This window comes from Idiotropiscis lumnitzeri, chromosome 2 (genome assembly GCF_059441095.1).
Source record: "Idiotropiscis lumnitzeri isolate Australia: NSW breed Sydney's pygmy pipehorse chromosome 2, RoL_Ilum_1.0, whole genome shotgun sequence".
Classification (NCBI taxonomy): Eukaryota; Metazoa; Chordata; class Actinopteri; order Syngnathiformes; family Syngnathidae; genus Idiotropiscis; species Idiotropiscis lumnitzeri.
Window position 1 is genome coordinate 2,814,413 of NC_142392.1, and position 15,975 is coordinate 2,830,387.

At 44.2% G+C, this 15,975-nt stretch overlaps 2 protein-coding genes across 2 annotated transcripts; both read right to left on the reverse strand.

The window, feature by feature from the left end:
- Positions 1–571: 571 nt before the first annotated feature.
- On the reverse strand, positions 572–12,878 carry creb3l2 (cAMP responsive element binding protein 3-like 2). The gene is made up of 11 exons (XM_088289077.1): positions 12,207–12,878; positions 4,776–5,031; positions 4,379–4,660; positions 4,093–4,304; positions 3,866–4,012; positions 3,723–3,781; positions 3,350–3,418; positions 2,982–3,081; positions 2,734–2,863; positions 2,403–2,640; positions 572–1,725 (listed from the first exon to the last, which is right to left on the reverse strand). The coding sequence occupies exons 1-11, from the start codon at positions 12,303–12,305 to the stop codon at positions 1,665–1,667; spliced, it is 1,653 nt and encodes a 550-aa protein (XP_088145203.1). The 5' UTR covers positions 12,306–12,878; the 3' UTR covers positions 572–1,664.
- Positions 12,879–13,152: 274 nt separating this feature from the next.
- On the reverse strand, positions 13,153–15,708 carry ssbp1 (single-stranded DNA binding protein 1). The gene is made up of 7 exons (XM_088289086.1): positions 15,622–15,708; positions 15,255–15,317; positions 14,978–15,035; positions 14,637–14,777; positions 14,042–14,129; positions 13,882–13,970; positions 13,153–13,806 (listed from the first exon to the last, which is right to left on the reverse strand). Exons 2-7 carry the CDS (start codon positions 15,276–15,278, stop codon positions 13,763–13,765), a joined length of 444 nt encoding a protein of 147 aa, XP_088145212.1. The 5' UTR covers positions 15,279–15,317; positions 15,622–15,708; the 3' UTR covers positions 13,153–13,762.
- Between the last annotated feature and the right edge of the window lie 267 nt (positions 15,709–15,975).

The following is a 15,975-nucleotide window of genomic DNA, read 5'->3' on the forward strand; positions in this document are numbered from 1 at the left end:
CAGAATGGCATTATGGGATATTCCCGCTCATCATCCTTTCTGCAGCATCATCAGTCAGAAACTAGGGCAGGAGGTGACACACACACACACACACGCACCCCCCCCCACACACGCACCCCCGCACACGCGCACACACACTCGAAATGAGCACACATATGGTGGGTTAAGGGCTCCAGCGTGTCCGTGACGTCATCATGCGGGACTGAGCGACACTGGGATTTCAAGCTCGGCATTATGAGCCACTTTAGTCAATTTTAGGCCATAAAGTTGCCCCCCCCCAAAAAAAAAAGAGAGAGGGAAAGGACATATTTTTAAGCTCACGCTCAATAGCCACACTTTGTGATTTCCTAGGGATGCTTTTTTTTTTTTTTTATAATTTGGAACAGTGCCACTGTCAATAATTTGCAATTGCCAATCATGACCCAGAGCTTGGTCAAAAACACACAAAGTCTGCCATTCGGCATTTAAGCGTCCTTTTTGGGGTCACTTCATGGCATCAATTATTTTAGAAAATCCCGCCCCAAAGCCCGCTTCACTTAGCAGCAAAAATACATCACAAGACACAGAATGATGCTTTTACTAAGGAAAATACTTTATTATGCAAGCAAAACAACAACAACTGAAAAATAAACATGAGGGAGAACACTCTCCACTGGCTGCTCGATTCAGTCACGATGAGTTCATCGCTTTCCTGCCCATCTCTCTCTTTTTTGACATCTTTAAAGTTGCAACAATAAAGTTCCTAAAACCGGTTAACTGGTGATTGGCCGTGACCAAACGGTACACGATGAGGCATTTGTCACCTATTGACAAGTCATATTTACAAAAACAGATACTAAAATAGTTTTGTTTTTTTTTGGTTTCTTTCTGTTTGGCAAATGCTGCAAGATTGCGCGGGAAAGTCTGCAAGGCAATAAGAACAAGAAAAAAAAAGGCACAGTCATCTCAAAAGGCATCCTGAAGTTGAGATTTTAGTTTTCTCGTGCACTTTCTTTTGTCGTTTTCAAGAAAAAAATAGAAAGAAACACGTTGTAGTTAGCTTAACTTAGCATAGCGTGAGGCGACAAGGTACCACATTTGGTAACTCAATAAATTGTTTTGAAACAGCCATCTGCTCGCTGTCTTCATCGTGCCAAGCTAACAAACGCTAACAATAAACATCCCGCATCCCTTTTCTGGACTCGTCGCATAACATTTAACATTTACAAATATTCTGCATCTCTGACTCCACAAACCAGAACAGGAAATGCAATAAGGCACATTAGGAAATGATATAAACAATATATAAACGTTGAACCAATACAAAAAAAAAAGAGAGACAAGTATCAAAAATGGACAAAAACAGCTCTGGAATGGAATAAAAACAAAATATTAAAAGAGAGCAATAATTTTTAGAGGAGAAAAAAAAAAGGAAATGTATAAATATGATAGGTGGTGTCCTGTCCTCTTTTGTCCACCAAACGTGGCATTATTCATCATGAAAGGGAATTTGCCGGGACGACCAAACTGATGAACTCAAACAAGTCTCACACAACTATTCAGTGCACTTTTACTTCCGGACAGGAGGAGCCGACTCAACAGTGGGAATTGGGAGCTTTGTTCAAGGACACTGAACCTGGGGAAGGTTTTGGGGAGGGGCGAGGGGGGAAGGGGCGATGAGACCCTCAGTAGGTCTTGTTGACACTTCGCTCCAACTCGATGCTTTTCGCCCACTGCTCCAGAGGCCTGTACAATGTAGATGAAATGATTTGAAACGTAAATTACACGCAAAGCAATAAATTTCCACGTGGTTATTAAACCTAATTTACAATTAAGCAATGATTTTGAGATTCCGCAAGCGTGGAACCAGTATCATTGGTGAAACTTGGGCTCCCTCTAGTGGTAGGCAATAGAATCTGAATTAAATGTTCAAACTCACGAAGAGTGGTTTAAATTTTCTTTCTGTCCAGTACGGTACAATTTATGAAGCACAGTTCCCTGCATTTTGAATTATCTTAAGGATTGTTTGTTTTCAAACTTTTTATTTTTAACTGTAACTTATGAGTCATTTGTGTTCAGTCAACCAATTCAGTTGAATGAATTTATTTGCGTATTCTCCTACATTTTAGCACATTGTCATGTTAAAACTGTGCGTGACGTTACAGTAGCAAGAAAAAAATGCTGTCTTGTTTTTTTATTTACACTTAGGCCAACTACCTTTTGATGTTGTCATGATGGCGCTATTTTGAGGGTTACAACTATTTGAGAAACATTGTCATAAAGTGAAGCTTTTAAACAGTCATAGTGGAATAAATGAATCATTTCAAACTATGTCATGTTGGTATTATTTTAAATAAGGGGGGAGATATGAAACGATTGTCGTGTATGGATTCTTTTTGACTAAATTGGAGGTTCCGTTTTACCTGTGCATGCTGTTTGACGTGCTGGTTAAGTTGATTTGACTCCTGAACGGCGGGTGCATCTCCGCCCGGCTGGTCTCTTCCGCCATGGCTGCGATTTTTTGCTGCTCGCCCGAACGCCACCAAGCCGCCATGACCACGGCGGCGTCGGCGTCCTCCCATTGATCGGGGTACTCGCCACCCAGGCCAAGCAGGTGCGGCGGCTCGTCCTCGAAGGTGGACAACAGACTTCTGGATTTGACTATTTGAACACACACACACACACACAAATGAAATTCATTTACGTAGTGAGGTCGCCCTTGGGGCGGCATGTGACATCAGATATTCTGCATACCTCTGGTGGCGTACGACTCTTTCACCGCCAGCTGCTCGGAGGCCAACACGCCGCCGGCTGCGCCGGAGTTGGAGGTGAGGCCGGCCGGGTAGAAACTTCCCAAAAAGAGAGTGAAACACAACACCACCACCTGAGAGGGAGAAAAAGAATTGCCCGCCCTGATGAGCGCTTCGCCGCTTAACAGCCAAACGTTAGCAGGCCAATAAAGAATCAATAAGTCACGGTGACGGGCGTGCGCACACTCGTACCATTAGGCAGGATGACGTCTGCGTGCCCACCACACGGCATGACTTGGACACCTTTCCGGACAGCAAAGCCTGCAGGGCCTGCAGCTGCTGCAGCATAGACCTGAATAGTTTTTGTGCAGTGAAAAGTAGAATAATAAAATGAACTCAAATAATCATTTGTTCTTTATTAAAGTTTAATAAAAAAAAATATAGAGCTTGTAAATCGATCACTTTTTGTACTGTTTTGGAACCAAACTATCGCATGCTACGGGAGGCAGTGCCATTTAAAGGTCAAGTTACTGAATCCAGGAACATCTATTGCATCAAATTTATTTATTGATGGCAACAATATAAATAGAAGAAATAATTTCGTCTGGATGTGGTCTTACTTGTTAGTGCACTCCAGTGTGTCCACTTTCCTTCTCAGGTCGTTGTTTTCATTGGAGCATGTCTCCACCCTGTGGACAGAGGTAGTACTGCAAGTGAGTCACCATTCAAAAGTTTATTTTACTTTTTAACTGTTTAAAAAAAAAATTTACAAATGTTATGCTGAATACAAATGTATTTTTCCAGGGGGAATTTTTGTTTCATTTGTTGCTTATTTTTTACATGTGCCTTTCAGGGAACCACCCCCCCTCCTGCCCAAAGACGACAGGGGTAGTCTTCGGCAAACCCAATATTGACTTTTTTTATTTAGATGCATCTGTATGTGACAGTTCAAAAAGTCAGCCGTGAAACACACAATAGAATATTTGGACTCACTTCTTCTCCAAGGTGTCCATGTACTCCTTCTTCTTCCTGCGACTCTCCTGAGCAGAAATCTGACAGGTAAAAAAAAAAAGTCAGATTTTTACTTTCAAGACTCTCGCCTGCCAGTCATACCAACATATTTCCATTCGCCGGACCTTATTTTTGATTTTCCTGCGGATCTTCTTGAGCGCTTTCTCTTCGGCTTTTGTGAGCGGCAGCTTGGTGGGAACCGGGTAGCCTTCAGCCACCAGCGTGCGGCGCTCTTCTTCCGTCAGCATCAGTGGTCCTGATCCTTGAAGTTTCTACACACACAAACCCGCAAACAGCCAAATGAATACCGACCATTGTTTTTGGCACACTTGCGCCGACGTCTGCTCCTCACGTGGGCGGCGGTGAGCAAGGGCGAGTTGGACAGCGAGGACGAGGAGGAGTTCCCGCGTGGGGACGCCTTGAGACCGGGCTGCGGCGGCGCGGGGCTGCTGGGTGAGGTGGGGCGGGACAGGCCCGGAGGGGCGTGCACGGGGCTCTGGCTGCCCTCCGAGTCGCTGCTGTGCGAGCTGGGTGGGGTGGGGGGCATCTGTAGGGCCTCCAGACCTGAGACGGGAAGAGCAGTTTAAGGAGGAGGCCTTGCAAATTAACGACGCGAGGAAGTGCAGTGAAGCTCGAACCTTTGGGGGACAGATTGAGAAACTGATCCACTTCGTGCGGTTCCAGTTTAATCTGGGGGAAGATCTTCTCCTCCTTGACTTTGATGATTTTGTCGTGGCTGCGGCTGCTGACGGGGGCATGAGCAGGGCTGGCGGCGGCAACGGGGTTCTCCGGGACTTGGGGCTCCTCGGCGGACCCCAGGGCGAGGGCCAGGGCGGGCAAGAGGGACGCGGCGTCGCATAGGAGACCCTCCATTCCGTCATCTTGCTCCATGGGCCACTCAGACGAGTCGCCTTCGGATTCTGCGGCAAAACCACAGACACCGTATGATGCGTGTATTCTACACGGAAAATTATTTTTGTAGGCCTCTTTGTCAATCAATCATTTAATCCGGAAGTGAATTCTGGGTTTGATCACCTGCATCGCTGCCGCGCTCCCCGGTCAGGTGTGAAAGCGGCGACTGCGGCCTACTGTCGCCGCAGAGCGAGTAGCTGTGCTCGGCGGCTATGTGCGGAGGCGGCGACGACGACGAGCACAGGTCGCTGCACTCTTCACCTTCCTCGTCGTCTCCCATGCCTCCGGCGCCGCCGCGCACCCCCGACAGGAAGGGGTCACTCAGCAGTTGTCCCAGCAGAGCGTCGTGGGAGAGGTCGTCCAGAAGCTCGGAGAAGTGCTGCATGGCAAATGAAAATTGTGTTGATGTGATCACGTGGCCACTAGGGGGCGAAAGCGCCTGCTTCGTTCAATTTTTTTGTGTGTTGCTCTCAGTGTGCTGCCATGAACGGTCCACCAGCTGGGATGCTAACACCCTAACGTGATTTCATTTCAAAGGGGAGACAAATATTTACACACTCATCCAGTGTGTCTGTTTGTGTTGCCTTCAGAACAGTATCGTCTCTAATGGGTAGTTTTCCGTCGCTTAGCTCGGGAAGAACAACGCAATGTGTGTAACTTTGGAGCTTTAAGAATGTAAAAATAACCGCTTTGTTAAAGAACAGGAAATGGGAGCGGTCCCACTATTTGAACCACAAAACACACAAATACACACACGCTCACTGTCATTTTCATGCATGTGTGTGCCATGAAGGGCAGTGGAGCGACCACCACACACACACACACAAACAGAACCCCCTTTGTACTGGCAGCTCACACAGGCGTGTCGTTTTGGTCCGACTGTAACCCGACACCCCCTTATGCGTCCCCTCCCCTCCACTGAATGGCAAAAGTCAGAGGCAGGAATCCGTTAAGTAAATTCCGATGGAGGGCCGACAAAGAGGCTTTTTAACTCTCTCAACAAAAAATGTAAGAATAAAAAAAAAACCCTCAGGCTCAACCTAAGCATTATTATTAGCATCCCGCTTAGCCAGAAAAACAGCTCACAAGAATGATTGTTAGTTGGATAGATAGCTACCTGGCATTATTTTTACCTGTAAGTCGCTGATAGTTAGCCAGTCATTCAACTACGGAGAAGGATAGAGAGCTCCCAAAAAAAAAAATTGTGAGTCAACAGGGTAGTAAACAGAAGCAGACAAAAGTTAGTCAAGCGCAAACTTCACCAGACCACCTGGCGACCCTCACAACTGAACCGAAGTGATGTTTTTGTTGGGGAACCTATCCTCCACTTTTTGCTTGAAAATGGACCCATTGTGTTGTTTTGGTGCCCCCTTGTGGACTCTATAGGCAATGACAAATTATTTCATGTGGGTTGTCAATAACTTGCTGAATTTCTCTGGCGGGGGCAGGTCTCCATCCTCTGCGATTAGCTGTGTTTCACTTAATCGTCACCTACAATTATAATTAGCATTCATTAGCTAGCCTGACAGTTAGGCGGATGTTTAATTATTAATTACCGAGAACGGTGGGGTTAGCTTCAAAAATGCATGACTGACCGCATGCCAGAGAGCGAGCCACCAAGAAATACAAACAAACCTCTCTGCGTTCTCATTTTATTTGACTTCAAAAATAGATTTGTCAAACTTGACAACATTTGCAACCAATTTTTCTCAAGGCCTCAAAAAGCAGCGAGAGTGAAAAGGTGCAATTAAGCTGGCGCAATAAAAGCCCCCGCCAGCTGTGAGGGTCCATGCATGCAGAGATAATCGAGGGTCCCTGGGGGGAAGGCTGGGAAGGAATGCTGCCCTCAAGTCTTCAATCAAGTCCCTCGCACACTAGCGCGCGTGCACGCGAGTGTGTGTGTGTGTGTGTGTAAACGTTTAAATGTCCAGATGCCGCGAGCAAGGGCCAAAAAAGCAGAACAGTTTGGTGATGCAACATCTGAAGAAAGCATGAAAGGCGGAAATTCATATATTTAAAAAAAAAAAGACTTTCAAACCCTAATCCTGCTAAAAAACAATTTGTTTTGTAATTAAAAAAAAAATGCATTTAATAATAAACCACTCATTGCAAATTAACGTGTGTGTGTGTGTGTTTATTCATATGATCGCACGCGTGCACTTTAGCCCGAGGACTGCGACCTCTCTGTGATGACATGAACACAAGAGGACAAACACGCCGCAGGGGTTCATGTCAAGATAAAACTCACGAGTCAGCATTTGTTTGTCCTTTTACCATCCGAACTCCTTTACTTGACAGCTGGCCGCTTTCCGCGCCGGCGTTAGCGTCATTAGCGTTGGCCAAAAGTAGCAGGCAGTACCCGGTATGTCAACAGTGCGTACAAGCTGTTTAAACACGTTTGATTATTTTGGGCACGTGTGGATGATTTCTTCCTGCTGTGACACACTGCAATGCGAGCTCAACTAACACCAGAAAAGAAGTTAAACAAATAAAATGAAATTAAAAAACAAAAAAATGTTAGCTTGATAGCTAACCACGGCAGCATACATTTTCCTGCTTTTATTTGCACGTGCTTGTGAGTAAAGGTGGTGATAATCATCACACGGTCATAACTTAAACGCGATAAAGTCACACCGCTGAAGATAGCGTTACGGTTAGCGTGCCGATAATGCAGCCAGGAAGCGAATGAAATCTAATCGTGGAGCGAGGGAGGAGGAGCATCTCCACGAACGGCTGACTCGTCTTCATGTGCATTCACCTCATTAATCAACGCGTTTGACCGGCCGGGATGACGCCACTGGATGCGTTTGCGAAAAGGTCACAAATGTGACTCACGCCGTATCTGGGCCGCGGTCAAACGTCCATGTGAGAATTTTCGGATTCGTGTGTGTGTGTTGACGAGTCGCTCAGTCAAAAGTCAGCAGCTGACAAATGGAAAATATGTCTGGATTTTAAATCTTCCACCCACCCTCTTCATCCCGAGGCCTTCCCGATTCTTCTCACACACACGCGAGTGAAGGCAACCCCCCTTCAAACCCAAACAACCTCCAGACGTTCATGGATGACTTCACCACAGAGGAAAAAAAAAAAAAAAAAACCTTCACAATTTGCCTGCTGTATAGTTCAGAAAAAAAAAGAACGCTGATAGCGAGGACATTTGAAGATAACAACTGATTATCTTTTTTATTGTTGATAAAATCATGTTGGTGCAGCTTGCGACGGAAAAGGCGAAGTGGTCGCGAAAATGGATGTGGAGCTCATTTATTTGTGTGCGCTAGTGGGTCAGGCAGCACACACGTTTAGCTTTTTCCGCGTCGTCACGGCGACCTGTCCGTCATGACATGCTCCTTCCACTGTGAGTCATTTGTGTGTGTGTGTGTTAGCATTAGGGATAACACACACTCAGACGCACGACCCACTTTTGAGAAAGTACCTAAAATGGACAAAGGCTTTTTTTTTTTTTTTTATGAGTAGGTTTGCATAAACCTTCTTCCATCCTTCCATTTTCAATCACTTATCCTCACAGATCCATTTTCCTACATTTCACAATTTAATACATATTTATTTATATGAAATAAAATTAAAGGGGTCACATTCTGTTCTATTGTCCTTTTTTTATTTCTTTTTTTAAACCAAGTTAAAAAAAAAAAATCAATGCTTAATCCTCGCGTTTAATCTGTTAATTTGTTTCCTAAAATGTAGGTCAGCCAAAACCTGCGGCCAAGACAAAACACGTCCACCAACTCGTCCCGACTCGTCGCTCATTTGAATCCTTGACGGCCGAGTCTGCCTAGCAACTGGAGGACGGACTTAAAAGACGCTAATGAAGCACAAGACGGTTGCTTTGCTGACGTTCCCACAAAAAAAAAAAAAGGGGGGGGGGCACAACTGGCTGTGAGGGTACATGCACACAAGCAAGAGACAGGAAGTAGGGCGCATGACGCCTATAAAAGGACGCAGGCGCCATGTGGGTACCTGGCGTCTTTTTTTTTTTTTTTAATGAGACACTTTGATGTCTCCGCTAAACTACAAACGAAATGACTCTCCTAATTTGCAAATTGACACCACACAAATTACGCAACAACTGCATCGATCAAAAGAAATCTGAGATTTGATATAAGGGTTAAGGCTTAAGAAAGAAGTTCAATTGCAGTCTGTTGCGTTTCAACTCCATTTTGGGAGGAGTGTGGGCCGACGCGCCTCACCCCAGAGACACAAAAGCCACATTTAAATTTAGCCTTCCCTCAGAAGAACGACGGCTCCTGCGGGCATCCCGTCGTCGTAATCATGCCCTGAAAAGCGGATGATTACCACCTTGCCGTTCCACTCGGTGAAAGCCGCCGCCCACTTTCTCAGTCGGGAGAGCAAGGGGGGGATGGAGGAGAACGCTTGCATCAGACTGAAAAATCCAGACGCAACCGTACATGTGGACGCCATGTGGAGGCCCGGCGGCCAAGTGGCCGGCTTCCATCCAGTGCAAAAAAGTTCTGCTCAAAACAGCAAATATGGATTTCGTTGGGAGGTAGCAAATGCGGCTCGACTGCTATCGATCTATTGAGGCTGATTCTGATATTTGGCATGAATAAAATTCTGAAAACTGATTAAAATTCATTCACTACCAAAATGGATTTTGACGTATTTAGCCATCGATGGTATTGAATGAGTTAATTAGCCAAACTTTTATGTCGCTAACTGACAAAGTCAAGAAGCTCGGGCGCCATCTTGGTGGCGAGGAACTATGTTGAAGTGACATGCGGATTCTCACGTGTCTACTGGCCGGATGGCTGGAGGCCAGAGGAGAGCAGGATGCCCTAGCCCGCCGGAGAACAGGCACCTCGCTTTTAACGCTTGTTTACTCTGCCGCTGCCTGTTTGCTCACACACACACACACGCCTGCAGTGGCGTGTGTGTGTACGCTAATATGGTGAATAGCAGAGCATGACATTACAGTCTATCAGCCCAAGGTTACGTAAGGGGACACATTCTTGGAAAGGCCCGCCGCATGTGCGCAGCCGCCTCCTCCTCACTACTGCAGTGCACTGAGTGCAAGTTTCAATCACTTCCACACACATGCCGGAATTAGCATCTTAGCTTAGCATCGACGCCATTAATTAAAGGTTGAAAATGTGAGCTAATGCGACGTTTTGCTCGAGCGGGTTGAAGGATGTTTGTGGATGTTGCCAGAGCAGTTTCTCCACCCTCAAGACAAAACATTGCGCGCGACGGTGATCAAAGAAGTCAGCGACGCATTATGACGCACAATAAATATAAATATGGGAGCAGGAAAACATTTGAATGTTATGCAAATGAAGGTGTCGGGTGGTTAAAATGACGGATTTCGTCATGTCAACAAGTGGTTGTAATGGTGGGGAAATTGTGACACACGACAGGGTGGGACAAAAGTCGACAAATTATTCACTTTATGACATTAACGTTTTTTTTTTTGCTGGCATCGTTCACTTTCTTCCTTCAATTTGAATTCATGCATCCTTGCGTCCATACTTCCTTCACTTCAACCTATTTTCCCGCCTTCCTTCCACTTAAGACCTTCAATTTCTAATCCTTCATCCTTCCTTTGTGACATTTTCTCTGACCTCAGTCCTTCCCTTTTGCCTTTCTTGCTTTCCTCCCGCAGACATGCTTTTGATTTTACATCCCATTTTCCTTCCTTCAAACTAGTTTTGTTCCTTCCTTTCTGGCCTTTCATTCCCCTCAGTTCCACTCGCCATCCTGCCTTCATCCCGTCTACCTTCCTTTAGACCTGCTTTTAATTTATGCATCTGTGCATCCTTCTGGTCTTCACCGCAACCTACCTTTCATGCCTTCCTTCCACCTTTCTATTTTCTTTTTCCTTCGCTCCGACCTTACTTCTGCCGTCCTTGCTTTCCTATCTGAGACATTCTTCTCATTTTGTGTCCATCTTTCCTCCCTTCGCTTAAGATCACTTTTCTGCATCGCTCCTTTTCTTGTTCTTGACTCATAATTTGTCATTCTTCATGTTATAACAACAACAAATGAAAAAGAATACAACTACTTTTGGCCCACACAGCGCAAAATTTAGCGGGAGGCCAGATTTTGACATTCTATTTACAGCGATTAGACACTGGGCGCTAACAATGGAGGCCAACTAGTTACTGTCATTACACGCGCATTTAACCAGATGAACCTGATCGAGAATTATGATGTGTGTCACACTCAGGCGTCGGACGAATGACGCACACACCACCGGCTTTGCATTCTTTTGAGGGGAATCAGGTGTCAACGCAGAATCTGAGTGAAAGCGCAAGCTGTAAAGGAAGGCGGTGGTTTATTGGGGGTGGGGGGGCATTATTGGTTGACGGGGAGGAGGAGGAGGAGGAGGAATCGGCGGGGATCAGCCGAGGGGAACAAGCAAGCCAGTCTGTTTGTGAACACTACAGTCTATTTTACATTCATGCGCATACACGCATGCTATGTTGGCGTTCATGGGTGTGCAATGTACGGCCTGTGGGCCATACAACTCGTAATTCTGCATAAAATCACAAGAGGTGAATAGTTTGTGGACCGTTGTGTGCTCTCTCTCAATGATTCCCAAATATGACCCTCCACATATGAACTTACATATGTTTGGGAGGAATAAGAAAAAGGTAACAAAGTGTCTTCCCTAAACATGAATTAAGTCTGAATTTCTAATTTGTCGCGGGAATGTCGCATCACAACGTGAGTCGAGCCTCAGGGATTGGTCTTCAATTGTACTTCAGCACGCGAGTCCGGACCTGTGAACGCTTGCCAAAATGAACAGCGTGAACGTTTGCGGGTTCTGCAAGCTGCATTCCCATCTTGCCGCAGATGATCCAAAGTTACTCCTCGGAACGTGCTCGCAAGTTACGTAACAGTAGGAAAGCCAAAAGGCCATTTTGGAAAGTCCTCAAGATGCCTTTTCTTTTGCCCAGATGCACAACACTTGGTCTTTTAACAGGAATTCATATTTGTGACTTTGTAATGATCTACTTTTAACAACTTAGTGAAAGCCTCTATTTTTAATGTACTTTTTTTTTTTGCACATTCTAGCAATAAAGTCATAAAACGGCCCATACATTCTCATTTCTGTCTTTTAACGGCTATGATACTCATTTTGTGTGCCATTCATTTAACAATAATTATTATTCTTCTTGCAGTTTGTACTGTCAAGGTATTGAAAATACTACAAACAGCTGTCAGTACAATACATAAACATTATTAATGAATGCCACTCAAAATGAGCATTATCATGATTACAAAGATCCCTTTGTGTTAGATTGTGCATGTGTACGTAATCCTCAGTCAATTGAGTGTGTTTTTTCGATCAATAACGTGCTTAAAATTATTTGGGGATGACTATTCTTGATATTTATATGCACTGTGCACAAACATTTAAAAGGACGGGGGGGGTGTGGGGGGGTATCCTGGACCGCAAGGCTCAATTTATGAAGGGAGAGCAGGGCACACACACTGACAGTACACTGCACGGATAACTTTTTTTTTAAGGAAAAATATAACAGATGGAGGTGCTAAGTTGTTGTGTGCGTGACTTACGTTTGTGTAGAGAGCGCAGTCCATGTCTCCGGCCTCGGACAGCTCGCTGAGGTTGCGGTCCCAGTGCAGGAAGCTTTCACTGGAGTCCAGGATCTCCATGACGCCGTCCCGGGGGCCTCCTCCTCCGACAACAAAAAGTTTGCTAAAGTTCGCAGAAACTTTCTTGGTGGGGAAGGAAGTCGACGCGACGGGCTGGACTGTGAATGTGCGTGACTTAATCAAGAACGAACGTCCAAGTGTTTGTTTATCATCTCCACTTCACCTCAACATCCGCAGACACTGAGCAGCTGCTTTTCTCTCGCCTTCCTTCGCTCTCCTCCTCTTCCTCAGCGACCAGACGACCTGGAATGCGGAGGTGGAGTCACAGGCCACACAGTGAAATCATATCGAGCACACAGCGGCAAAAGTAGCCGTTTAAAATGTCATTATGCATTCGATGGCACATAATTTATATAACGTTCGGTTGAACTAAATAATAAATTTGAACGGTATTTTGTGAGTTTCATCTGTTGTCCATTCCAAATGTTGTGACATTTCCGGTGGTAGATTTCAAAGTAAAAGCTTAGCTTCTTAATCGGCTTGTTTAGCAGCAACGAAACATTTGTTGTGAGCTCTGTCACTAACGAGAAAACGAAACCAACCCGGATTAAAATCAATTACATGCAAAAGAAATATTGCGATTTAATCGGACAATTAAATGTGGTCTTTTATTTGTTCCACCTCCGATATTGCTAGCGACTACGCGTGCGCAGTGGCCATCCAATCCGGTGGTCGTTTATACTTTGACTGAAAACTGTTCCATCCCATGAGAAGCGACTTTGAATTTCACCTCGTCCAATCAGCTAAGGCCAAGAATCCCAGCCACAGTGACCCGCCCCTAGTAGCGAAAGTTTTCCAAACAAATCTTTATAGTTGATAAATGAAAATAGACAAAACACATGCTGGATTTCAAGTTTCGACTTTGACACTTGGCTACTTTACTTTGTTTGAGAATGTGGTTGACATTGCGAAATGAGGTCATAAACTGTTAATTCATTTAAATGTCTTTCGTGGCAAATAGTGAAAGCAGCAAATTTAATAGGAAGGAAATGCAACACACAAGCAGCTGCACACCAGAGAGTGAAAACTTGCAAATGACTGAGAACGAAACACAGAAAATGGTGTGTTTTTTTTCAGAAGTTTCAATAACGGGTGGCTTTAAGCCAACTCCAAATCACTTTTAACCAAGCAGGATGGATTAATTGTCATTTTCCTAACATGTACCAAGGACACCTTGTTTTATCCGGCAACTTTGAGGTGGGGACAGCATCCCTGTGACGTTTTGTACACAAACTACACTGCAAAGTCAATACAAGAGTTGCATGATTCACATAGGAGATGTGACTAGATGACTTTTCCCACCAGGAGGATGCACCACAGTCCAACACGCCTTTAGCATGGATTCAAATTGTTTCAGGTGAAAACTGGCATCCGCGTCCTTTTTGGGACAAACTCAAGAACGTAAAGAAAAAACAACCACCCAAAAAAAAAAAAGAAAAAGTGAACTGGAAAGGCCTTCATGTTCTGTCGCGAACATTGTCGCTCAGGAAGATGATGTTATCTGAGAAAACAAGATGTCAATTTTTTTAGTTTAGTGTGCGGGCAAGCGTGATTTGCTTTTGTCGGTTTTACAAACCTGCAATGATGGTTGTGGCCTGGCGTCGCACTTGGTTCTTGTCCACGTACTCTCCATAATCCAGCTTCCCCTCCACAATAATCCTGGCCCTACGAGGTGCAATTTGGGGCGTAAATGGAGTGGTCAAATTTTTGCTTTGTTGTCGCTAAGAAGTTCATACCCTTTCTTGATGTATTGGTAGGCCACGTCCCTCAATCCGGGTTTGAAGACTGACACGCGGTGCCATGTTGTCTTTTGGCTGATGTCACCTGGCGGACAAAAATAAAACTAGGAATTCATAATTTACAGAAAAAACACCAGATTTTTACTATTTTACTAGTGGCTCTATATTATCAAATCCAACAACTCTGCTATAAAGGGACCACTGAGAGCAGATGATAGCTTAATATTACAAATCACAATATTTTATGACATTTTGACATTTTTTATGTCTTATAAATTATGTAGAAAACACGGTTGGAATGAGTGAAGCAGCATGGAATATAACTCAAACTAACATATACAGTTGGAAAACTATATTCATGACGTTTTTAATGTTTACGTTGCATGCAAATGAGATTCCAAGTGAGGTTGTATGACAGCAGCACCATCTATAGGTGAGATACTAGATTTGCAGCCACAAGAGGGCAGAGTTTCAAGGACAGGTTACAATTCTAAGATTGACTGCTTTCGTTATATTTATGATTCGCTGGCCATTTAGAAGTGAGTTTGTGAGGGCTCTAGTCCTGCATGACTTCAAGAGTGGCACTGGTTACCCGATGGGCTGGTCTCGCCCTCCCCGGAGCGCCACATTTCATTGGTAGCCATGGAGAAGATGGTGACGGGGTTGCGGCCCTCCACTTGTCTCATCACGGGCTCCTGGCCCACTCGGCCCAGCAGCTGGACGCGATTTATTGCTGCCACGGAAACAAGAAACAGTAGACTAAGGGGTGCTACAAGTGCTTATAGAAAGAAATCCCTGTTATTTGGGAGTCCAGTGTATTTTTTAAGTCTGAATTTTACTTTATGTACAGCACTTTGGGTGCAGATACGGTTATTTTTAAATTGCTTTACAAATCAGGTTGCGTTAAGAAGCCAATGGATGACATCCACTCACATCTCTCTAGGATGAGGCTGGCGTCAGTGGTGCTGTTTCTTACCAGCTGCCTTAACACCTGCAAAAGCACATCAACATACATAAATCCTAATTTTGTAACTTTATACAGTTTTGTTTATTAATTTGTTATCATTTACAATGTATACACATATTACACATTGGACACCCTGTTAAGCAAAACAAGCAACGCTCCAACTTGAAAAGTCTGAGATAGTTTAACATTCCTTTAAAATATACATATATCATATTTTGTTAACATTTAGGTTTGCGGTCTCACCTGTGTTGAAGCTCTTCTCAACATGTTCTCGATGGTTCACAAAGGTGATGTACACGCAAAACCCTGCAAAAATTAAAAAAAAAGTGCAACATGTTAATGTTTGAGTGACGAGTTTCTTTTCGCCCCCCCCCCCAAAAAAAAGCGGGTCATCTTTTGGTGGTCCATAGCACATTGGGCTTTCATTCCCCATCACATGTACTGTGGTCTCGCGCCATTGAATTAACAGATTGAAAACAAGCTTCAAAATGTTCATAATTGACCGCGTTTGTTTGGTCTTCATATTAAAGTTAGCTATTTCCTAAATTGGAAGAAAACGTGTGGATCATAACGAATATTGAAAAGAGACGAGTAAAAGTTCTAAACTTACCGAGATAACCTAACAACACTTCCGGGTCCGTCAGCGAAATAAAAACCCCCGCGACCGGAAACTTTGCGCTTGCCTAAAGTTCCGCTTCTATAACAAGACACAATTTGATACAATATTTAAACATTTATTTACTGCCGATACGCCATGGTACATTATTTAGAGTGACACTTTATTTTGAAACTGATTATTCTATTTTACAGAAAACAAATATGAGTTCCGATTTATATATATATATATATATATATATATATATAGAGAGAGAGAGAGAGAGAGAGAGCGAGAGAGAGAGAGAGAGAGAGAGAGAGAGCATTTTTTTTATTCTTATATTAAAACAAGTTTAAATTGCTGGGTGTC

Coding starts and splice junctions, on each gene's coding strand:
- ssbp1 (XM_088289086.1), bottom strand. CDS start 15,278: ATGTTGAGAAGAGCTTCAACACAG. Junction 15,036..15,254: donor TGAGAAGAGCTTCAACACAG/GTGAGACCGCAA, acceptor GTGCTTTTGCAG/GTGTTAAGGCAGCTGGTAAG. Junction 14,130..14,636: donor GGGCGAGACCAGCCCATCGG/GTAACCAGTGCC, acceptor TTTGTCCGCCAG/GTGACATCAGCCAAAAGACA.
- creb3l2 (XM_088289077.1), bottom strand. CDS start 12,305: ATGGAGATCCTGGACTCCAGTGAAAGCTTCCTGCACTGGGACCGCAAC. Junction 4,013..4,092: donor CCTTGCTCACCGCCGCCCAC/GTGAGGAGCAGA, acceptor TTGTGTGTGTAG/AAACTTCAAGGATCAGGACC. Junction 3,082..3,349: donor ACACTGGAGTGCACTAACAA/GTAAGACCACAT, acceptor AAAACTATTCAG/GTCTATGCTGCAGCAGCTGC.